The 25,286-nt window shown below is 47.5% G+C and overlaps 1 protein-coding gene across 1 annotated transcript in view; it reads right to left on the reverse strand.

The window, feature by feature from the left end:
* Positions 1-4,764: 4,764 nt before the first annotated feature.
* Positions 4,765-25,286, reverse strand: part of HADH (hydroxyacyl-CoA dehydrogenase) — a 45,848-nt gene continuing 25,326 nt past the window's right edge. Inside the window, exons 3-8 of the mRNA XM_006778895.2 lie at positions 22,939-23,096; positions 19,334-19,460; positions 16,312-16,401; positions 12,006-12,078; positions 6,538-6,654; positions 4,765-5,597 (exon numbers count right to left, since the gene is read on the reverse strand). Coding sequence (XP_006778958.1) covers positions 5,479-5,597; positions 6,538-6,654; positions 12,006-12,078; positions 16,312-16,401; positions 19,334-19,460; positions 22,939-23,096 — 684 coding nt within the window. The 3' untranslated portion in view covers positions 4,765-5,478. The remainder of the gene's footprint in view (positions 5,598-6,537; positions 6,655-12,005; positions 12,079-16,311; positions 16,402-19,333; positions 19,461-22,938; positions 23,097-25,286) is intronic.

Genomic DNA, 25,286 nt, shown 5'->3' on the forward strand with positions numbered 1-25,286 from the left:
GCCATAGAACATGTGAACATATTTCTTCTGTCCATGGAAGCAATTGGTAACCAAGCCTAACCAATCCGTCTGGACCAAAAATCAAGGAAATACTTACGGAAAATGATTAGGGTTTGGATTGCACTGGGTCATCTACACCAATGTGTTTGCTAAGTATTTTTCTTAATCTGTAATAGCTTAAGATGTTACCAGCTAAATAAATTAAAATTTTTACTTCCCTTAAATAAATGGAAGAAATTGGTAGAAAATGTGTGATTTGCCAGATTAAATAACACTGCTTAACTGAGTAGGCAGTCACACTGCTTAACTGTTTCACTTTGCAGTCCAGTGGAATTAGTAGATGAGTCATCTCCTCTTTTCCATCTCTAACTTGAATCTCTCAATTGAACCATATTTTCTCCCAAAGGAAGAAGGTATGAGGCCACCAAAGTAGAATGGAGCCCCACCAATCGGCTTGTTTGTTGTTATAGATTCTACCAAAGTTAGGTCAGACACCTGCTGTTCGATTGCTGGGTTTTAAAGCCCAGCTTGCCCTCCACACCAGCTTGCGTCCCCCTGAGCATTCACAGAACAAGGCCCGCACAGCGCTCCTGGGGCTGCCAGCGGCAGTCGCATCCATCACAGGCTGTGCCTACCCTGGTTCTAAGGTTCCAGTCAGCTGGGCTGATCTTTCCTGGGTGTCTGGTCCCAGAGAACTGGAACCCATCCAGCAGCCCTCACAAAAAAAATGGCCCATTTTCATGAGTTTTCTTTTTTCCTTTAAAAAACTTTTAAAATATATTTTTATTGATTTCAGAGAGAAAGGGAGAAATAGAAACATCAATATAAGAGAGAATCATTGATCAGCTACTTCCTGCACACGCCTCACAGGGGATGGAGCCTGCAACCCAGGCATGTGCCCTGACTGGGAATCAAACTGTGACCTCCTGGTTCATAGGTGGACACTCAACCACTGAGCCACATGCTGGCTGGGCTCATGAGCTTTCAATGCCAAAGCAACCCTCTTCATATGTGGCCACTCCAACTTTTACTGAAGCTTTTGGATGCCTGTCTCTATTCTACTCTTCAGTCTTTTCCCCCTCATACCTTACGAAAGGGAATTTCAAGTGGTGACCAGAAACTCTGGAGTGCAGAGTCCCACCAAGGCTGTGGTCCCTGGGGAGGGATGGGCTGCAAACCGCAGGTCGGGGAGTGAGATGTGCTGTCCCTCCCTGATCATTCAGCATTGGACAGAGCTGTAACTTTAGTAAAAGGATGCTATCAACTAGTTCTCTCCTAGCAAGAGAACCCCGACACACAGGAGACTGAATAGGAAAGGAGGACAGCAGAGAAAAATCAAAACATAAGCGTTAATAACTACCATAGGCCTAGGACTGAAGGACGTCATGCCAGCCATTGGCAGAGCCCACAAGAGAGGGGAGTGCTGAAGGGGTAGTTGGTCTCAGACCAGGATGCGCTTGGGTAACTCAGCTCCCGACCACTTCCCTCCCTCGTGCACCACCCTTCACCTGACACCAGTCAGCAAGAGCTGCTCACCTGGGAGCAGTCTGAGGGCCACTGTCTCTTCCCCGGGACTCGAACCAGATTGCAGACGCAGCAGAGCAAGACAGCGGTGGTCCCGCCACAAATCCACGTGATGGTTCCATCCCCCTTCCTAAACTGGAGCATTGAGGCTCAAAAGCTCTATGAACCTACCTTCCCAGATGTGCCTCCAAACCTCCACACGGCCCCAGAAGAGGCATTTAGGGGTCAGTCCTTCAAACCACCCCAAACGGAAACCTTAGTCCAAGCATGTCTTCCTCCCCATGCTGGTTCTGGCTCCTCAATTCCCTCCTTCTGGGCCCTGTTGCCTGAACACTGACTGCACTTCCCTGGTGGGGTATCCCAGGTAGGAGGCTGAGGCATCTTGCTGAGCATGGAGACCCCCATTCAGACACCCGCCGGCTCCAGCAAGGCCTGCATCATCCCACCACCATGCCGAGGGCTTTGCCTTAACCAACTACATGATGACCGGATGAAAGCCCAATTTTTCCTCTGTTCATATTCCAGCATCACGTCCCCAGCTACCACGTTGGGAAAATCTTGGGACCTTCTCTCCTCCACACTTGTTCTTCCGGGGTCTTACATCATCCAGTCTACCATTCACTCACAAAATGTAGCTTGCCCAAGTGACAGCCACCCTGCAGCTCCCTGGGAGCTTTCCTGCCGCGCTTCCCTCCTGAGTAGCCGACCAGCCTGACCAGCTTCCCAGGGAGCTCGGGGAAGACCTTGCAGAGCGGCTGTGGGGGATGACGCTCCACTTACCTTCTTACCAGGCGGCCCTGCACTTCACTTCTAAGACTCTCCTTTATAAGACTCGTGGGCCCTTCCCAATAGTCAGCACCACCACCCCGACCCCATGTGAAATACCCAGGCCTTGGTAAGCCCGCGGGCGGTGAAGAACTCTGGCTTCCTTCCAAATTGGGCAGAGGAGCAGGGTGGTCACAATTAGCCTACTTCACAGCACCACCCTCAGCCTGGGACAGCCATCATTTTGTTTCATCAACAGGCCTGTGGACTAGGGGCCATTGTTTTGCCCATGTGCCAGGTGCACCCAGAAGCCAATCCCTGAGGGTGCACAGGTAGAGCGGGCTGAGCGCTAGAACCCAAGTCTGTTTCATTCCAAAAATCATGTATTCCGGTTAATTCTGCAGCAGCTGCAGATGGTGATTTTAGGTAAAACATTGAATTCATGCCAATGACGGGATTTTTCTGTCTTTCAGGAGTTAACATTTCTGCTGTAGAAATAAAAACTGTGATTACAAAATATTAAGACTGATTTTAAAAATATAATTTACACAAACAAATGGGTTGAGAACAGCAATGCTCCCATTGCTCAAAGCACATTGTAGGTTACTATTTATGTGTCACCAGTGCCTGTTTACAAGAAAACTGGTCCCACAAAATTAGCCACACTTGACTTTTGGTAGACTTAATTGGTTAGTTACTTAAGTTGAAATGTTAAAGGGATTAAGTCAAGGTGGGACAAGAAAAAAACTTGTTTCAATGTGTGAAAAGTGTAATGTGAAAACCACGAGAGAAAGCAGAGTGTACTGTGTAAGCTGTGACTAACATATGAGTTCTATCCTCTCCACCAATTAGTGGTTGCGTCTGAAATGAGCTTCTCAAAGTTGACATGTTGACGAGTCAGAAAACTTCCTCTACAACACCTAGTGGGGAATCCGTTATACCCCCAACTGTATATGTTTGCAGATCCAGGATCTGGCCACACCATGCCCCACGCTGCACCATGTAACAGGCCCCAAACTGGAAACATACCTTACCACTGATGTCCAAAGCTAGCCAACCATTTCCCCCTGAGAAACTGTTATTAACAGTGAATCTTATGAACATTAAAGGGCCACAGCTTTTATTTTACAAAGACATGTCCATAAGCATTAAAACTATTCTTCAGAGGACGCCCTCGCGCTAGGCCAACTCAGACTGGGTGATGGCTCTGCTCAGAGGCTCCCGGAGAGGCCACCCAGCCCTCTGGTTCCTCCTCAGTCCAGTTTGCAGCGTAGACCTCACTCAGCAAAGGGCAGCAGCTGGTCCTGGCTGCCAGGCCGTCTTCCCCCAGGGAGCTCTCGGTGGGACTGAGGACCCATAATCAACTCCTCTTTATAAGAAAATGTTCAACATTCCTTCCTGGTCCCAAACATGATGTATGGAAAATTTTTTTGAAAATGATAAAAATGTTGAGAGGCCACCCTTTTTGACTTGCTGAAAGTGCATATAAAAATCTCAGCCAGAAAAGGATCGCTGTGGCCCTACCCTCACATCCTGGCAGGCTGATGGTCCCATTGCCGTCCTCTCTCTTCCCTGAATTGAGGGGTCAAGAAAGAGCCCTGCCATTTTCAGGACAAAGGCCCACATCCTGTAGGCACCTGGGTCAGTGAGAAGGAAATGAAGCCCCGCCGAAGGCCAGACGCAGGTCAAAGGCCAAGAGCCAGCCTGGGAGCACAGGGCTCGGGCCCGAGGGTGACCCTTAGTGACGGGAGCGTGGTGGCACCGCAGATGCTTCCTCTTTCTCGTTAGGAAATGTTTTATAAGAATAACCTACAAGTTTCCTAAACCAGGGTCCCTGTGTGTAGAAATGCATGTACATACTTATGTTCCTATGATGCTATAGTTAGATTCAAGAAAAAAAATCACTCAGGCCCCTTTATCATGAAGTGGGGAATGGGGGTGGCAATCTCTCAACCATTAGACTTACGCCCCAGGGCACCAAACAAGGGTGCCCATTTGGGGGACAGTCCTGTTTGAAAGTCTGGATTTGAAATTCCCAAATGTGCTAGTTTGTATTTATTTTATCTTCAAAACTAGTTCCAATCCTGGCTCTGCTACAAAACTTCTGGTGACCTTGGGCGCATAACTCAGGGTCTTTGTTAATGAGGTCACTGGGCCTCAGGGTTTCTGTTGTCCTTCCAGCTTCAAAATTCTATCTTGGAAGACACTTTCTCAAGCCAATGATTAAAGAAGCTTATGTCACATTTCTCTTTGTTGGCAAAGAAGCAGATGTTCCTTAAAAATTGTTTTCTGTGCCCTTAGTATGATTTTATTGGCAAGAAACCTGGAGTGATGGCACAGTCAGGGCCCCACCAACACCTCCACATGAACACCTCCTCCTCGCCACTGCCGCTTTAAACAGCAACAGACCGAAGGCGGCGGGGCACAGCTCTCGGCTAAATCACCAACCTTTACTTTTGTAATCACTTAAGCATGTTACCTTTTAAAATTATACATGTTTATTTCAATTCAAATGTTTAAAGATTAAAAGATTGTATTTTATTAAAGTCAATTTGTAGGCAGTTTGGAGTTATGATTTCTCATGGAAAAAAAAAGAGAGAGACCAAACTCATCCAGATTTCAGATGTGAATGAAACCTCTTCCTGCAAACCAAGCGCGTGGCGATGTTCCTGCCAGTCCAGCAGATGATGAGTGGGATAGAGACAGGACACTATGTTGTGCCCAGGATGTGCGGAGAGGCTCAAAGCTGCAGGTAGCAGACCTCACAAAGGTGAGATGCAACGCTGCTCCCTATAGCGCGTCACAGACACATCACAGTCTCGCCAATGCCTCCAAGAGGCAGCGATGACCCCTAAACGCTCTCAGAGGAAGTGTGTGAATTCAGTGTGTGAATTCAGGCAATGCTTTTTCAAAGTGACGAGGTTCAAAAGAAATGTTTGCTCCAAGGCACCAAGGGTGTAAAGCTTTTTAGAAAATACACAGAAATAAACAGACTAAAAAAAGGAATTCATTCTCAATAGAGAACCCTGCTACGTGTAAATAATTACTTCAGACAGATTACAATCAAATTGCACATCTCATAGACTGTGCTGCGTAGGAGCAGGTCCGACCCCAGGGCATTCCCGCGGGCGCTTGGGGCGGCTGCTGGTGGAACTTCAGGGCTCGTCCCGGAGCTGGAGCACCTGTGCATCATTTGTATTTATAAAACCCTTCTCCCGTCTTCTTGCCAAGCTTTTTCTCTGCTACCATCTTGTTCACGGACGGGCTGGGCTGAAACAGGGGGTTCTGTGTATCCATCTCATGCCACCCTATTGAGAGGAGGGAAGAGGGCTCAGATGAAGTGCTGGGCTTATTTTCACATCTCAGCATTCCCAGGGCAAGACTAAAGGTCCCACGTTGTGTGAAAGAGCCCCTTGGGTGTGGTGCCCCTCAGGCCAACATGGCAGAGAGAGGCTGAGCTGGTGCAGCCCCAGGGCCCCAAAGGAGGTGAGCTGCCTGCCTTCCCCCCACCCTACGCTGCTTGAGGCCTGGCTCCTGTTTATCCAACCCTTCCTGAAATCACTGGTTCAACTGCGGTTGAGCCCTTCACAGTCAAACAACTTTCAGAACATGTGAAAAATCTGAATTTGCTGCTGCTGGTGTTTTACATCCTCTTAAAATTCCAAAGTGCATGCTTCAAGTAGAACCTTCCTCATTCCTCCAGAACACGTAAGTGTTCTTTGTGAAACCTGGTAGTATGAGCTACCTGCAACCTCAGCAGTCCCACTGTAATAATTATTTTTCCTGTTTCAGAGCCTTCACAGTAAAGCAGACACATTAAAGAAAATGGCCGGGTGTCTTGACTGCAGTGCGGTCATACAAATCAGAATGTGTGCGAGGACACAATGCGTCAGTGCCGCTTCATGGTTTCACACTGTGCTGTGGTTTTGTGATGGAACTGCGGGGTGACGCTGGGAAAGGGTAAATAGGACTGTCTGTTTTATATTTGAAACTTCCTGTGAATCTATAATTATTTCAAAGTGCAAAGTTAAAAAGAAAAAAGGTACCCGGTGAAGAGATGCTAGGGAGCCAGCACATTTTCCCTTCCTCTACCACCTAGTAACTTGAGTTGTTAAGCCATGTGGGCAGGACTTCGGGAAGTCTCCTAAGACCCCTTAAAATTTCTGTTTTAAACAGGCCTGTAAGTCACAATTGAGAGAAACTACCTCAACTCAACGAAGAAAGACAACAGAGAATCCCAAGTCGTACCGTCCATGATGAACTTTGTTGTGTCCAGCCCGACGTAATCGAGAAGCTCAAACGGGCCCATGGGGTACCCAGCTCCTAGCTTCATAGCGATGTCGATGTCTTCCTTGGACGCGTCACCTAGGGAGAAGGGGAGCCTGTTACTGTCTTCCCACAGTTCTCCTTGCCAGGTCGCTAGTTCCAGAACTACTAGAGTTCTGCATATCTGCACATTCAAAAAATATCGGGAGTCGGGATTTCTGGCTTAAGTCAGAGACACATGCTAAACAGGTCACAAGACTTTCAAAGCTGTTTTGTAGGTGAGTTCTGCCCATGGACAGAGAAAGCCCCCGTGACCCTGATTCCAACATTAGTTACTTTCTAACGGGTTGGAAATTTCCAAGTCTGGAATAATTTACTAAAATATCATTTAGAGATTTTAGAATCTAAAGCAGATTTCTGATTGATAAATGGGCTTTTCTTTATAAAAAGAACTAAGTTTTATACTTTTGTATTTATTGTGTATATATTTTTCTTTTCCAGCTTTCTTGGTTTTGCAAGTAATGAATATTCCTCTAGAATCACAGTCACATAAACACTTCAGTCAAAATAACGTTTGAAGAAAAGCCCAAACCTGCTTTAGACCTGCTATGAAAGCTTGAACATGTGCTGAGAAGACTAAGACAAGGGCCAATATGCTTCTTCCGAGGAGTTTCATCCTTAGCATCCTGTCCTTGGGCCACAGGAGGCCTTGACAGAGAACAGCCTGTCCCTTTCTCCGAAATCGGGAGTGGGAAGAGTCTGTAGTAGGTGGCTATCTAGAATTTTGTTCCAAAGCATAAAGAAAGGGACAATTATACCAAAACGTTAAAAACGCTCAGAGAAGATTTCATACCTAAGTATTTTGGATTTGGGGGCATGAGAAACAGGAACTACTTAAAGATCTATAAAGATGATTTTTTAAAGCAAATTAAGTACTAAAGTAATGCCAAAGGATTTCAAGGCAGTCCAAGGTGATTAAAATACCAGGCAATTATTTCATAAGGGTGACATTATTAATACTCCCCTAATTAGTTAACCAGAGGGTCCTGAGGATCATGATTTGAATTCAGGTCATAAGAAAGCAAAGAGAACAAAATGAGCATACACCCTAGCCTTATCAGGTGTCCTCATTCATTCGTTCATTCATTCATTCAACTTGCATTCATATCTGTCATGTACCAGGCACCCAGACTTAGAATGAGACAAAGAAAATCAAGAAGAGCACTTGAGTATGAGTACTCAAGATATAATGGGAGAAGCCAGATGTGTAAACCAAAAATTTCACCATTAACAAGAGCTCAAGACTCACGCAGCTGTGTGGGCAAAGATGGGGAGGTTTACTCACACTACCATGACTTCACCAAAACTACCACCAGGCCCAGGTCCTAAATGTCCCAAAGAGAAACCCCAAGGGAAGAGCAGGCAGCAAAGGCGATTTCAGGCAGCAGGAACAGCATGTGCAAAGCCAGGGATGAGAAAGAACATAGCAGCTGAAAGGCGGATTCTGCTCAAAGAATTTCATTAAACCCCACGGCTTCTATGCTGTCAGAGCCGGAATGCTGGAATGACAGCCTCGCACATTCCTCCGGCTCAGCACCTGCCGTTCCCTGTGCCGGGTGCCCAATGTCCTCAGATTTCTGACATCTGTAGGCCTCTGCTCACTACCCTCCCTCTCCATGCATGTAAACTACGCACTCAGGGCTGGGACTCCTGCTATCCTCCTACTTTGTCTTTCTCAGAGGTTACTGGTCTCAGCCTAACGTGCTGGTTATTCACTAGCACTAGGGGCTCTCTCATCTCATAAGAATATAGGCTACCTAGGGACAGAAATCTCCTGGCATAATGGTTCCAACTCACCTAATGCCATTTAATCAAATCTACATTCAAGGACAGGCAATGAACCCTAGAGGAAAGACTGTAATTCCAGACTCAGAGACTCACATACTTCAAAAAATAATATGAAGACAGCATATCACTAAACAAAACAAAACCTAAACAGTTTTACAGCACAACTCTAAAAATTCTATTTGGAGTTAAAACAGAGCCAACGACACAAAAAAGAGAGAACTAAATAAAACACACACGTATAGATTGGTGTGCTATGTGGGAGTTAAATGCGGTGGGGTGTTTTAGACCAATAATTCCTAACTTATTTTATGGTGAAGCACTTCACTGAGAAGCTGATGCCCTCTACAAAGAAAACGTTACATACATGCAAAATTTTGCATGAACTTTAGGAGGTTCTTCGAACCCTCCTCCCCAGAAAAGAGCCCTTAACTCTAGACAACAAGGAAAAGCTTCCTCAGTGAACTCCCAGATCTCCTGCAGCCTGCGAACCTGGAAGTACCCCAACAGGGCTCTTGCTGGTTCATCAGCACCACCTACCAGCCATGCTTGGCATTACCACCACCCAGGGTCACAGCCACAAGGAGCAGAACCTCTGCAAGCCACCATTCCTTTACTCAGCAATAGTGACCTCAATGCCTGTCCTGTACCGGCACACTAAGGATATGAAGATAAGACCCGGATACCGCCACAGGAAAGGAAAGGGAAGGGAAGGAGAAAGACACCTGCCCTGCCGCAGGAACTGAGTGGCAGCCAGAAAACGAAGAACCAGAGCATAAAGACACTGGCAACACAGATTGGGTCCGGCCTCCAGCCCTGAGAACACATGGTGGAGTTGTGAGAAAGGTAGGGTGAGGAAAAAGGCCCTCTGGCAAGGACACTGTCCTTGATGACAACAGAACCTCTGAATATAAAGAGTGACAGTGTGAACAGGACATCACAGTGACTGGAGGCCAGTGACTGTGGCCCCATCACCCTGCCAGAGCCTACCGTGGCCTGTCAGAGTGGCACCTGATGGGGGCAGCTGCCTGCTACTGGGCACCAGCCTGCTCAAAGGTATGGAGAGTGAGCTCGGACCCGCAGGGATGAGGGTGACTGATTCCACCAATCAGGCCTTAACGACAGTGGGGATGAATGAGAGCGACAAAAAGAGGACAGAAGCTGAAGGACGCAGGGATGCTGGAAGCTCAGAGGCAGAGGGGAGAGCGGTGGAGTGCCCGGATACCATGGGGAGTTGGTGCAGCCTGTGGCTTTCTGCAAGCATTCAGCTGCCAGGAGGCCTGAGTGGATGATGACTGGGATGAGCCCCTGCTGTAATGCCCCAGCCCCTTCTGCTGAGCCTGCACCTCAAAGCAGCAGTGTGCCAGCCGTGTGTGGAACACTCACCCCACAGGTGTATCAGCAGTGTGTGTCTGGACTGAACTTTTGTGTCCCTCAATTCCTATGTTGAAACCCTACCCCTCAATGAAATGGTATAAAAAGGCGGGGCCTTTGGGAAGTGATCAGGATCAGATGAGGTCATGAGGGTGGAGCTCCCATGAGTGGGATGAGAGCCCCTCAAAGAGCCAGTTTCCTCTCTGCAATCTCCACGTGAGGACAGTGAGGACACAGCGAGAAGTCAGCAGCCCGCAGCAGGCCCTCACCAGAACCCAACCTTGCCGTCACCTTGACCCTGGACTTCCAGCCTCCAGATTGGTGAGATATAAACTTGTTAGTTACAGGCTACCCAGTCTGTGGTATTCTTGTGACAGAAGCTCGAGCTGCCCAAGGCAGTGTTGTACAGAGCTTTCCTCAAGAGTTCAGAAAAGGCCAGGAGAAAGAGTCAGTGTACGCCTTCCCTGTATGACTCTGCTGCTGGGCCCTGGGCTCCCCCCGCCATGGGGCAGACACAGCATGCACTGTGTTCTCACCCCCCAGGACAGCACGAGACTGTCTGCAAACATGGCAGAGACAGTTACAGTTAGGAAGAGATGTGAGGTGGTGTGAACGCCTTTGCTGCTTCAAGGAACCCCGCTGAGGCAGGGCTAGCACAGGGGAGCTGGGATGACAGGGAGGAATCAACAGTGACAAATGAACAGATGTGACAGGCAAAAGAGGATCCAGAATGGGTTCAGGTTTCAAAGTAGAATAGATGCTGGCAGGTCGGCACAGACAATGGAAATGGGTGGCAGGTGTGCATCTCACACACCTCTGTGTGGGCTGAAGGAGGGCAGAACCTTGGGGGCAGCAGCAGGGACATGGTAAGGAGCCTGAGTTGACATGAGGAGTCCACACCACAGTGGGCTTGCTGGGAGAAAGCCCCGCCCCCGACATGACCCCCAGCTGTTCTAGAACAGGCGCTGGCTCCCAGGCCCTGAGAAGCAGTCAGCAGGGAGGCAAAGGGACGGCAATGACAGGTGCTGAGGGCAACGTCAAAGGCAAACTAAGGGTCAGCTTCACTTCACCAGCCACTGGTGATGGTGAGGCTCAAAGGGAATGCATCTGTTCAGAAAGAGAACACTGCCAGGGACTGGGGACAGAAGACAAGAAAATGACTTTCAACTTACAATCTGATACATGGTCCATCTGCAAATATGTCAGTATGTTGCAGTGAGAAAAACACCATCAGGAGGTGAATCACCCACATGCTCTATTCTAACACATTACATTACAAAAACCAACCCTGCCTTGCAAGGTTGGGCAAAACATTTCCCGCTTCCTCTGAGCTGTAATTAGGCGTATTTGTTGATAGATAAACACAGAAGTGTTGGTTTGATCTTGGAGCAAAAGTGAGGCAAATGCTCTCCTGAAACACAGAGAAAAGTTTTAATATTTAAAGCAGATTTTGAGGAAGCAAATGTGCTTTCATCTCTCTGGAAGAGCTGGTAGAAACGTTTTGTTTCGAAATGACATGCTCAGGAGCAAGCATTTGTGAAGTAATTGAAAACAATTACACTTGCTTTTTATCCATCCTATTAAGGCTCTCTGCCTTTGAAGCTGACATGATAGTTACCTTTCCAGAAATGTGGTAGGGAAGGCAGGCAGGAGGCTACATGACATTTTATAATCTGGACCGGGTCCCAGGTCTTATACGTCTATCAACAAGTACTGAGGAGACAGTTTAGACTATTCTTAAGGTTAAAAACCCAATCTGCACCGTGGCATCAGCAGCAAGGCCGGACGGGGCTGTCAGAAGTGGTCCTCAGCGCATGCCAGCCTTGTTACTTACTTCCTATCACAGTCACAATTTAGAGCTTTAAGGAAAACTGAAGGTTACCTAGCCCAGTAATTTTCACATTACTTACTATTATTTTAAGCAATAAACTCTTTAACCAAAAGCAGAGATCCAGGATATAAAGCCGTGCTGGGCGTGCAATTGCTCTGGTCAGGACTACAGTGGAGGGTCCCAGAGCCAGCCCTCAGAGGCCGCCCAGGGAACCCAGGGGGCCCTGGCAACACACCGACAGAGGGCCCAGGGCCCAGGGCCCAGGGTGAGGCCAACTCACCCGGCTAGAAAATGGATGCTCCTTCCCTGCTCTGTAAGGCCCGCCCTTCCTGCAGCCCCTGCCTGAGGACATCCGGGCCTGCGGCTCCCGCCTGGCCCAGGACAGCCACCTCGTTCGTACCTCGTTCGTACAGCCGGACTGCTTCCATGAGGTAGGGCACCAGCAGGCGGTTCACAATAAACCCGGGCGTGTCCTGTTTTAGGAGACAGAGAAAGAAAAGACACGTGAGTTTTCATTGAACTCCATCTTTTGTGAAGTCACCAGGCTGCCCTATGTTACCCATATTTATGAAGCTATACATTTTCAAAATTTGTATTATAGTAGCCGCACAGCCTTACTTCCACTTTACATGACAATTTATCCAACAACTATAGCACTTAACAAAACCCAGACGCCCCCACTGCCTGATCCTGAAATAAAGGCAGGGTAAGGAAGGGGGCTGCCAGGAGAGCATGGCTTTGGGGCAGGCAGATCTGAGTTTTCATTGAACTCCATCTTTTGTGAAGTCACCAGGCTGCCCTATGTTACCCATATTTATGAAGCTATACATTTTCAAAATTTGTATTATAGTAGCCGCACAGCCTTACTTCCACTTTACATGACAATTTATCCAACAACTATAGCACTTAACAAAACCCCAGACGCCCCCACTGCCTGATCCTGAAATAAAGGCAGGTTAAGGAAGGGGGCTGTCAGAAGAGCATGGCTTTGGGGCAGGCAGATCTGGGCTCAAATTCTAACACTCTCTGACCTTGCATCATCCTGAAGTCCAGTTTTATGATTTGTGAAATGGAGTCATCATTTCTATGTGATGTGCAGACACATCAGAAAACAGTTCTGCTGTGCACATTGCCCCGCACTCAATGGCAGCTCCTCTGCTCCTCTCCTTTCCTCTCCCCTCCCACACGCCTGTCAGGGATCTAGAAAAAGCAACACTCCATCTCAAACCCCCACAGCAGCACTTCTTCTGGGCTCCTCAGAGCCATTCCTGGGCCCCTCAGGATTTTCTCCTGCTTCGGTGCACAGTGGAGGCGGTCAAGCTGGGAACAGGTTTCGGGACAATCGACATGAGGCCAATCACTGGCCTTTCACACACGCCACTTAGGACCCACCTCTCTGAACAACTCCTTCCACTCTTTCTCTCGCATCGAAACCTTCCCCATCTCCCCTGGAGACCTACTGTGGGATGTGGGTTCACCTACTGATCTCTTTTGGGGGCTAATAGGGCGGTAATTTTTGGTGTATTTATGTGAAGCTGATTCCATTAAGTAAATGGCCCCTCTCTTTGAAAAAAGAAAGGCTGTGATCTCCCTGCAGGCAGAATTCTCACCCTGGCCTTGGGTTCCATTTCTAACACACTAGGCAATCCGTACACATTGAATTAAAGATGACCCACCCTGCACTACTCTTACAGCTAGCCTGACTACATGGTACACACTGGGCAGCCAAGCCACAGGGCTTATACCTCCTTTCAAACATCCCCTACCCCTAGCTCCCAGGAATACAGACGTGCATACAAGAGCTGTACCCATTTCACCAAGATTGTATTAATGAAATGATGACAACTTTATAACCAGCGGGAAAATGCTTTTCAAATTTAAAAGGTTTATTAGAGAAACTCAAATGAGGCACACCATATACAAGGTTAGAAGTCAGAAAGCAGCCTGGGAAAAATATCTGCTCTACTTACAATATACACGTTTTAAGATAGAGTTTATATTGTCTACATAAAGAGCCTGAAAAGAGTGCTAAAACTCACAAAGTATTTAAACACGCTACAAAAAATTTTCATTGGAACAAAACTGGCATTTGTCAGTAAGATTACTGGGAACAGGTTTTTCCCCATTAAAATATTCAGTGTTTTTGAGGATGTTGAGACAGATACTCTCATAATGTTAGTGGCATGTAAAGAGATATCATCCTTGAATAAAGCAATTTAATTTTATGAAATTGTACAGCTTACATTGTTCATGCGTTTTTATCAATTTATTAAATATACTTTATTGCACTTACTATGTGCCTGGTATTGTTCTAAGTACTTTACAAATATTAATTCAGGCCCTGGCCGGGTGGCTCAGTTAGTTGAAGCACTGTCCAGTACACCAAAAAAGGTTGCGGGTTCCATTCCTGGTCAGGGCACATACCTAGACTATGGGTTTGATTGGGGCGTGTACAGGAGGCAGCCAATTGATGTTTCTCTCCCATATCAATGTTTCTCTCCCTCCCTTTCCCCCCCTCCTCCCCCCCCCCCCCTCTAAAAATCAATAAAAACATATCCTCAGTTGAGGATTACAAATTATATATATATATTATTTATTCCTCATACTAACCCTGTGAGGTAAGTACTGCTATTACCTATCTGTACGGTAAAGGACACTGAGCCACAGAAAGGTTAACTCGCCCAAGGTTACACAGCTAGTAAGTGCCTGAGTCAAGAGGTGAACCCAGTCTGGCTGGCTCCAGAGTTCACGGCCTTAACCTTTTTACCTCACACTCTCCTTCCCTGTGAAGTCTCACTGTGAAAAGACACACTGCAGGCACATGAATGCCACTCTTCTATGTCAGGTGTTGGCAATTACCAATGCAATCCTATAGTCCAAATCCAGCCCCCCCCCACCCCCAGCCCGTTTTTAAATAAAGTTTATTGGCACACGGCCACATTCATCTCAGCATGTGCTGTCTCTGCTGCCTTCCGCTACAACAGCAGGAGTGAGAGGCTGCAGCAGAAACCACGTGCCCTAAAATATTCGCTCTGGCCCTTTCCATGAGAGCATGCAGGCCCCTGTCCTATGTGGGTGCCGTATATCGTCAGGATGCCTCTCCAAGAGCCTGAATAACTGACCGAGAAAGAAGGAAGCACTACGGTCTAGTCTGGAGAAAGTGTTCTGGATGATACAAGAGGTACTTTTGTGAGACCAAGAGCTCCCATCCCTGCGCCTGGCGTGGCTCCCCCGTGGAGGAACAGACCCTTGCTCTCAGGAAGTATTGATTGTGCTGCTGAGCTTGACCACTGGGTCGGCCCTGCACCCCGACTTTTACAGCCAGCCTCTGATTTGCTACACACTGTTCTTTCTAGCATATTACTACTACCTGCCACTCACACAGCATAAACTGGTAAGAAAGTCCAATCATAACATCTGGTTAGTAACGTGATTTTTAAAAAATCCAGACAATTTAAAACCACAAAACTAAACAAATAAAAAACAAGTGTTAGGAAAGTGAGACTCCCTAAGAGCCTACACTCCTGGGCTGGGGACTGGCACGTGCTGCTCTGCTCTTTCTGGTGCCCGGGGTCCACATCCACAGGCGACTGACTCGGCTGATTCGTGAACAACCCGAGTCTTCATGGGCTAATACAATACTGTGAGTTCAAACTCAAGAATCTTTGAGAGCCCTGACCGGTTTGGCTCCGTGGATAGAGCGTCGGCCTGCGGACTGGGGGGGTCCCAGGTTCGATTCCGGTCGGAGGTATGTGCCTTGGTTGTGGGCATATCACCAGTGGGGAGTGTGCAGGAGGCAGCTGGTCAATGTTTCTCTCTCATCGATGTTTCTAACTCTCTATCTCTCTCCTTTCCTCACTGTAAAAACTCAATAAAATATATTAAAAAATAAATAAATAAAAATAAAATAAAAATAAAAAGGGATCTTTTAGAAAGCAAAAGTAGGCTATGAAAAGAACAACAATGATACAGAAAATTATGGTAAAACAAAGGTGAGATAGTTATAAAAATTTTTAATGGCATTTTAAATGACACACTGCCCCTTCAGAAAAGCTGCCAAGTCATGCAGAAGTGTGGCCCTTACATTTCGGGAGAACCAGTGAGTAACTGAACAAATGTAGAGACTGAGGTAACCAACGCGAAGCAGTGGAGGGCCAGGGGTGACTTTACAGCTCATAACTGGGGACCCTAAGGGGAAAGGTCGAGGCATGCTTTCCATTTGACCGCACTTCTCACTGAAAACAAAACACACAAACAACAACGCAGCATTCCACTGAGAAGCAGCTTTCCTAGCATGACCTGGGGCAGGGCGGGCTGCTCTTCTCTCATCACCTCCCAACTATGTGTGCTGCTCCTGCCAACAGCAAAGCCCCAGTGTTCTGTTTGGGATGCACGGGTCCGTCAGGCTGTGCTGGACACACAGGGTGGTTCTGGCTCCTGAGGCCGAGAAGCTAAAGCTGATGGAGTAACAAAATCCATCTGTGGAAACACAGCCACTCGTCAACACTCTGCTGTGCCCCTTTGGATCTCAGACTCCCCATGATGGCCCTGGCGAGCTAGAAAGGAGGCGCTCACTCTTCCCAACCCATGGACAAGCCTGCAGTACAAGTGCCCCATCTCCCGCATCGTTCTCCTGCGCAAGAATTCCACCTGGAGCAAGTCAGGTCCCGGGAAAATCAGCCCTTCCCATGCTACTCAGACTCCACCTTGCAGGTAACAGGATGCTTTCCCAGGGCTTTGCTGAAGTCTAGCAGAGATTCAAACGTCTTCTGGCTGGTCATTGGCGTTTTAATGACCTGGAAATGCAAAGTGGAGAAGAATTATGACCCAGATCAGCACACAATTCTAACAGAACAGTTCAAGAAACACTGACCAAAAGCACCCACACGGGCAGCAAAAATAGCTTTCGTTCCAGAATAGAAGGATCTCAACCAGAAACAAAATGTTTACCAAAATGCCGATGACACTTTAAGACACTGAAGTACTGCAGAATACACAAAATCAAGGCCTAAAATACAAGGGTGAGGGTTCGTGTAGGAGAGTTTTACAGGCTTTGTTGTGAGACAGACCTGGGCTCAAATCCCAACTGCACCACCTCCCGGCCCACAGCTCGGCATGTTTTGTGAGACTAAAACGACACTGAAATCACTCTACCTGTCCCAAGGAACTGAGGCGAGACTGTGAGGCAGGGCAGGATTGCAGCCCTCGCAGGCAGGAACTGCTCCCTAGGTGCCGGCTTTTGCTGGTGTTTTACCTGCTCCTGTTCACCACTTCAGGGAGGTAACTGGAGGAGCCTAAAGGCTCTCTTTGCTTCTGAACAGGCCAACCACAGAGGAAGGCTTTCACTTCCTGCAAACAAGGGCCCAGGGCTGGGGCTGGCCGGCCAGGCACCTTGGGAAGGTGCCCCAGTCCTCGTATCCTCGTATCTCCTACGAGGTGCAGTGCAGTCTTCTAGTGGGCCACTGGGGTCCACAGGCGACGGCACAAGCACCATGCCTCGCAGCCAGCCCTCAGGAAACATTGACTTTCCATGTCAAGAGTTAGATTCTGGAAAATGGAGTGAGAGCCAGGTGAATTCATACTTTAAAAAAACCAAAGGATACACACACACACATGCACACACACACACACAATGTAAATGCCACTTAAGGACTTCACTGAAAGTCAAAGCAAACAGGCGGGGCTTCTCCGTCAGATGCTGTCTATGAGCTTAGGTAGGCCAGACCAACCCTGCGTGCCTCTCTCCTGTGACATGGGATGAGGACACCCGAAACGTCCGCCCTACTTGAGGGCGCCGTGTGCCTGAATGAGCCAGTACCTGTGCAGGATGAAAGGTGCAGCTAAGTGAAGAGATTCTCACTGTGTTTTAACGTGAGCACAGCCTGGGGTGTGGTGGAGTGCCGGGACACTAAGGGAAGTCAGTAAGTGGAAGCAGAAAGAAGCGCCAGGAAGATGGGGACGAGGCTGGGAAGACCGAGGCCAGACACTGCTCTGTGGCATCACCCATCGGAGAGCAACCCGAGAGCTGATCTAAGGAGGCGCCGCACATCCCATCAGAGCTACAAAGATGGAGTGGGGCACAGGCCGCGCGGTGCGGAGTTTTAGAAATAATGTGTTAAAGAGTCAATGGTAAAGGCTTTTAACGGGAGGGCTGCGTATTCATTCACTCAACCGAGAGCAACGTGCTACACACAGTCTGCCTGTAGCTCCAGCAGGGTCTGAGAGAAGATACAGACACGGATATCCAGTTCCAAGTGAAAGGCAAGAACCACTCGGCCACATGTGAAAGCTAGAGAATAAACACTGAATAGAGAAGAGCTCTTTTTTAGAAAATATTTTCTAGAGAATGCTAACATTTGCTAATAAGTATTAGCTGTTAACAACCAATGTGCAACATTTTCAAAGACACAGATGGACCCGATCCAATAAATGCAGTTGAAAACAACATTATTAGAGTTCGAAGTAAATCTATAAAATGTGTCTTTATCTCCAAAACACATATGCACATGATATGTGGTTTACACAAGAAAGTAATTAGTTGCTAAGTACAGAAATGTTAAAAATCCCATTCCACTTCTTTTGCTCTTTTCTGCATAAAAGAGGATAAATGTGGTTTTCTCTATCCCCTCTTCATTCTTCAACTTCTTCAAAAACCGCCATAGGGAATGGGGTAAATTGGAAGAAGCTGAGGAGCAATGTTAGTAGAAAAGACAGATTCCTATCGCAAGCTGGTCAGAGCTGTCACTTGACAGAAAACGATAGGAAAACAGTCCTCGTTAACCTAACGCTCACGCTGCTGCGGGATGGGGTGGGGTGGGGAGGTCAGGGATAAAGAAAGGAGCAAGGCCTGGAGAAGGCAGCAGTGGGGAAAACAGGTCCCGAAACACTCGGGCTCCACATCCCCCACACTTCGCACGGCAATAAATCTCCAACCTCACAACAGATGCTACTTTAATAGCGGCTGCTCCTCACACCCTGTCATTAGTCCACTGTAAAAGGCAAGTTGCCACATTTCAGGTACCAATTGTCTATTGTGACTCCATCTTCCTCATCCCCAAGTCTCCAAGCAAACAGAAGCAGCAACCAGCAAGGCTGGGGCAGCTCTCCCAGGCCACTCCCTTCTACCTGCGGGTTTGTGGTCAGGAAGTTCAAGGTTATCAGGAGCTCTTTAAATAGCTCTGATCACAACACCCAAAAGATGTGCCTCACCCTGGGGACAATACTGAGGCCCTATTAAATGGGGCCAAATTCATCCCAGGAGCAGTGGACGAGGTGGTGATAGTGGCTCTTGTGAAAAACCAGGCTGTCTAATAAGAATCCCACCTACAGCCTGGAGCAAACTGTCCTCACCGAGACCATCCAAACACGTGTGGCTCTCCCCTGGTCACATCAAGCCAGTGATCTTTAGTGCTGCCTCCCAGTCAGATGCCTCTCTCTGCACTGCCCACCAGCTTTGGAACAAACAAGTAACTAACATTCCACAAAGTTAACTGCCCTCCTGGACATCACGGGTCAGAACACAGGGCTGTGGAGAAACGAAGCACAGGGGCCTCCCTTTGGCTCTGAAAGGATAGGCTATCCCCAGAAAAACACAGCACAAGGACAACCTGCCCCCCCACCGCCCTTAGAATCCTCCCGGTGCAATGCCCCATGGCGGGGCGGGTGCGAATCAGAGGAGCAGGACAGAGTTGCAAAGCAAGCAGACACGCACAGCAGGGGCCCACTGACCTCCACGAGCTTCATCATGGGCACTGGGTTGAAGAAGTGGAGCCCGGCGAAGCGGTCCTGTCTGGTGGTGGCATTGGCTATGTTCGTGATCTGCAGAGAGGACGTGTTGCTGGCAAAGATTGTGTGTCTGTGGAGGGAAAGATGGTAGGTTATCGGAATGAATCCCATCTTTGGGAACAGTCAGGGCTATTCTCAGATGCAATGCATGAGGCAAAACTTCCTGCCCAGATCTGCTGTCCTGACCCCTGGAGGAAGCCAGAGAAAAGACTTCTTCATATAAGAAACTGAAGTCAAGTGACCTGGTTCACTTAATTTTAAAATTTTATATTAAGTAATTTAAAAGTTATTTGTTCCAAAGGCGTACTTATTAATCTTTGCCAATTGTTCCTTAATTTTAGAGAGCAAAATTTCTCTCCACTTGTATTAATTTTCATGGTATGAGGGGAAAAAAGGAGGCAGCTACTTAACCAACCTCAGCCACAAAATAAAACTCTAAGTGATCAAAGACCAATGAAAGAAAGGATGCATCCAGACACTCAAACAAATATTGTAAAGAAACACCTGGATTCTCAACTAGAACCATCAGATAAGAAACATGAACGAAGATCTTTTCCCCTCAGTGAAAAGCTTTACTTCTCCACTGAATGGGAATTCAAATGAAAAGAGAAGAAAACCACCTGCTCCAAAAGCAGTTTAAAGGTTCCACAAGTAGAACTGGGAAAGAAAAGATACATGTTTATGCATGATAAATGTAGTTCAAGGTATTGTGCTCCTAAAAAGACAGTGCCGTTCTCTTTTGTGCATATAAAATATTGTGAAATTTAAAAAAATACTGACTTAAACCAAATTTAATTTTTAAGACCACAATAAAGTGGGGTGCCAAATGAACAACAGGCAAATCTTCTATTTTTTTTTTAAACAGGCAAATCTTTAAATAGGCAAGACTTCCAAGCTTTCCTATGGCACCACCTTGTGGATGAATAGATACAAAACACACTAATGCTAATTCGAACCACAAAGGCCTGGTCACAATACAGCAGGAAGGAGAGCAGTCCTTTACTGAGGATTTGGGGTTCCTGCTTACCAAAACATCAGGGGCAAGTGGGAGGAGGGGCAGAAGGCTGAGAGGAGAAACAAGCGGATTTGGAAAGAGGAGAGAAGACTGAGGTGAAAGGAGAAGCCAGTGTGGCTGGGTGGCTGGTCAAGCCCCTAGGAAAGATCCTCCGGGTCTTCTACTCAGGAGAGCGCTCACTTTTAAGTCACCACAGCACCCAGCTTTCTCAACAACTTCCACGTTAGCCAATTTAAAAGCCAGGTAGAGGGGCTTTTTCTTTTTTTAAATTTTAAAGTTTTAAAATTCTAGTTTTCAAAGCTGCTTGCTTTCTGGTCAATGGAGGAAATAAACTACCTCCCATACAGAAGGCAATGAGAAAAGATCCTCTGCAATAACGAGTGTGATTGCCACAAACCACACACCCTGAGCCATAGCAGCAGGGGCAGTTGAAGGGCATTTACAGGACATCTGAAGGGCAACCCACTTGCAAAAAGGGGAAATGAAGCACTGATTGCAGAGCATGTTTTGTGAAAGGATGAAGTCACAACAGAGCCCAGTCCCAAGTGTCCCCAACCTAGCATACTCCCAGCACACGTTTTACCAGAAGGGGAAATGTCTCCTCCCACTGCTCCTACCAGCATCTCACGTCTTCTTCCAACACAAACACAATGTGCTGCATAATAAGTATACAGGGTTGTCTTATCTTCCACAAAAGTATGCCCTCACATTTTCCCTTTCTTGGACCATCTTTTTTTTTCCTTTCTGACAGTCAGTTACAAAAAAAGCTATTTTTCTCTTAAATGTACTAAGAAAAAATCGACAGTGCTAGCCTAATGATCACTGGCAATGCCTGCAGGCCTGAGTGTGGAGAAGGCAAGAGGGGGTGGTGGGGACTGCAGTGGGTCAGAGTCCAAGAGTGTTGACAGGAGTTAGAACTGGGATGGTCTTTGAAATTATTTACCCCTAACCCAACCCAAATTACAGATGATACAACTGAGAGCCAGAAAGGTTTGCTGGCAGTCCACAACCAGGGGGAAGTGGTGGGGCTGGCCCAGAACCCTCAGTTTCCCTAAAGTCCTCCCATTACTGCATGCTGACATAGAGGGCAGTCACACCTGTCACTGTCACCAGGGAACGACCAACATTGCAATACTAGAAGCCTGGTGCACAAGATTTGTTCACTTGGCGGTGGGGGGGAGGAGGTCCCTCAGCCCAGCCTGCGCCCTCTTGCAGTCTGAGAGCCCTCGGGGGCATGTCCAACTGACGGCGTAGGAGCAGGCCTAAGCAGCAGTCAGACACCCTTAGTGCTGCCACAGAAGCGTGAGAGGCTCCTGCCACCGCCGCCGCACTCGCCAGCCATGAGCCCGGCTTCTGGCTGAGCAGTTCTCCCACTGTGGGAGCGCACTGACCACCAGGGGCAGCTCCTGAGTTGAGCTTCTGCCCCCTGGTGGTCAGTGTGCATCATAGCGACCGGTCATTCTGCCATTTGGTCTATTTGTATACTAGCCTTTTATTATATAGGACAGGCCAAACTACTCGGTTATACTCCCTTTCCCAGGGCAAGTGTCTGCTTATCTTAGAGGGCTTCCTGCCGACTTTGGAGCCAACCAAGAAAGCCCTTGGTTTCTGTTAGGTGTTTCTGCAGCCCCTACATGCCAGTGTACAGAGCATGAGCATGCAGACTGGCAGTGATAGACAGGTGACAGAAAGATAAGTCTCTTCTCTTTGTTGGGGCAGGGGCTCTCCTGAACCCAGGCCATAGAGCTCTGAGGGTTGACATTGCAGCAGGCTGGTATGCAAGGGTCTCTCTGTAGCCACTGCTCACTAGTGGCTGCCTAAGAATTACTTGTGCATATAATCTTATTCTGACCAAGAAGGGGTAAGTGCAGTCAAATGAAACAGAAGGGGAGCATGAATAAGTCAGTCAGGTGTCACTGTCACCAAAAGCCAGAGTCAAGCACAACAGAGACTCCAGACTCTGAGAACATGAGCTGCACGTGCACAAGCGTGCTGACCGCGCACAGTCCTGAGTCCCAGGCACCTGCATGCCTGACCTTCATGGGGCTGGCTATCCTCCCCACCCTTCGCCAGAGCCTGGTCAGAACTTAATGCTCCTTTAATGCTCACAAGACTGTTACGATTTAATACAGATAAAGCTTAGAACAGGAGATCCCTGGGAAAACACTGTGCAGACAGAGGCACCCCTTCTCTTACACCATTCTGTTAGTTCCACTCAAGTAAGGGGACATGGGAAACTGCTCTGAGGGTGGTCAGCAGACACTGAAGGACATGCCCTCCTCCACCCTCTGGCCTGCGAGGGCCGTGACCCAGATGCTGTGAGAGGCAAAGGCCCGGCCCGGAGGGACCCTCCATTTACCATGGGAAATTTCACCCTTGTTTGGGGACCAGAATCAGACCAGGGCAGCCGGATCCTCAGGAAGCAAACTGGGAATGGTGAATGGAGGCCAAGGGAACCAGCTGTGGGCTACACGGGGAGTGGGCTTACAGCCAGAAGCCCTCAGACCCAACAAGGACGTCAGGGCCCACGTACTCGGAGGCGAACTTGTCCAGCCTCTTGAAGAGCTCGTTCTTCACTTTCAGGTTCTCCACGATGGCCTCCACCACCAGGTCCATGCTGTGGACGACGGACGCCGCGTCTGTGTTGGTCGATATGTTGCTCAGGGTCTTCTCCACAAACTCACTGCCTGCCTGTTGCCGGGAAAGGAAGGAGACAGTCACTGAGCTCACTGGAAAATGGAGTGTGATTGACTGCCAAGGGGAAGGAAAGAGGAGGGTGAGACTAGGCCCACACACCTGACACAACCTGAACGCACCTCGAGATTCTGAGAAATAAAGCTCCCTGTGTTCCTGCTTAGGGACAGCGGCAACTCCATGTATGTTCGATACCAAGGCAAGAATTCGGCCTGTGAACAAGCCCAGCTGCTGCTCAACTATCACTGTCAGCTATAGGTTGTAATCTTCCAGGCTTCTGGCCAGCTCTGCTCTGGTTACTAAACTGTCTGTTAACAGCGCCTGTACTGGCCTGCTGACATCTGTCCCCAGAGTGACAGGCTGCCAGGTTCTGGTCCAGGAAGCCTATAATTTGTCCTTCCGGGGAAGGGTGAAAGCTTAGCTCAGGACTGTCGTCCGTCAGTCTGGGAGGTGGTGCTGACTATTGCCCTCTCACAGGAGGTAGGGAAGAGCTGAGTAAGAGCAACAGAGAGGGTAAGAAAGTCAAACTCAGCATTCCCCAGACAATAATCTCCCATCACAGGCCAGCAGCTGGTGTTTCAAAAACATGCCAGGCACAGCCTCTGCTCTCAAGAGCTTCAAGTCCCATCTTTCCTCATTGTGGCTCCAGGTCTCCACAAACAGACCTCAGGAGTTCTGCCATTTGATTTCAAAATGTAATTTGCCCACGGACATCGAAATGGTCATAATCAGCCAAGGCTCCCAAATCATCACTGAACAGCCAACTCTCAGGGCTGTTCAAAAGAAACATGAAGTGAGAGGACAGGTCACTTTTAAATTTCCATTGGCTGCATTTTATAAAGTGAAAACAGGTAAAATTTTTATTGAACCCAATATACCGAAGATATCATTTCAAAATTAATCAATATTATAAAGTTTTAGATGCTTGATATTAGGTTAATACAGTACGTCAACCAGACAGGCTGAAGATGACCCATCCATCTCAGAGGATGTCTCTGGCAGAGATGAGAAATGTCAGGAGACTGGATTCCTACGGAGTGGCTCTTTGGGAGCTCAGCTACCTGGGCACAGGGGCATTTATTTACACGTGGGATGGGGCTAGTCTTTGCCCACTGAGGACAGTCTGCAGGGTAAACAAGAAAAATATGCAGGTTATCAATCTGGGTTCAAATGCACTCTGAAAACTAGATCCACCCTGTCCCTCTGATTTTTAAAAGGTGATTAGATATTAAGAAAATGCAAATCCAAAAGACGAGATACCACTTTCACACCTCCTATGATGGCTTTTATGAAAAAAAGGAAGAAAGGAAGGAAGGAAGGAAGGAAGGAAGGAAGGAAATAACAAGTGTTGGCCAGGATGTAGAGTATCTGAAACTTCTGTACACTGTTGGTGGGAATGTAAAACAGTGCAGCCATTATGGAAACCGGATTGGTGATTCCTCAAAAAAACAGGATTGCCATATAACCCAGCAATTCCATTTCTAGGTACATAACTGAAAGAGGGACTTGAACAGATAGTATACTGATGTTTAGTGTAGCATTATTCATAATAGCCAAAAGGTAAAAAACAAACAAACAAACAAGTATCCACTCACAAGTGAATGGATAAACAAAATGTGGTATACACATACAATGGAGTACTATTCAGTCATAAAAAGGAATAAAGTTCATAGATGGGCCTTGAAGAATTATACCAAATGAAAGACAAATATGGTATGATTTCACTTACTGAGGTTTCTATAATAGGTAAATTCAGACAGACAGAAAGACTGGAGGTTAAGAGAGACTGGGGAAGAAGGGAATGGGGAATTATTGTTTAATGGGCAGTCTTTGGAGAGATGGAAAAGTTTTACAAACAGTGGTAATGGTTGTATAACAGTGTGAATTAAAGTCACTGAGTTAAAATGGCAAATTTTTTCTTATATGCATTTATCACAATAAAATTTTTTTTCTTTTAATCCTCACCCAAGGATTTTTTTATTATTATTATTTTTATAGTGTGGGAGGGAGAGAGTGGGAGAGAAACATTGATGTGAGAGAGACACATCAATTGGTTGACTTTTTCACTCACCAGAGATCAAACCTGCCACCCAGGTATGTGCCCTTGACTGGGAATCGAACCTGAGACCCTTTGGCATGATGGCCAACACTCTAACCATTGAACAACACCAGCCAGGGCACGGGAGG

This window comes from Myotis davidii, unplaced genomic scaffold (genome assembly GCF_000327345.1).
Source record: "Myotis davidii unplaced genomic scaffold, ASM32734v1 scaffold967, whole genome shotgun sequence".
Classification (NCBI taxonomy): Eukaryota; Metazoa; Chordata; class Mammalia; order Chiroptera; family Vespertilionidae; genus Myotis; species Myotis davidii.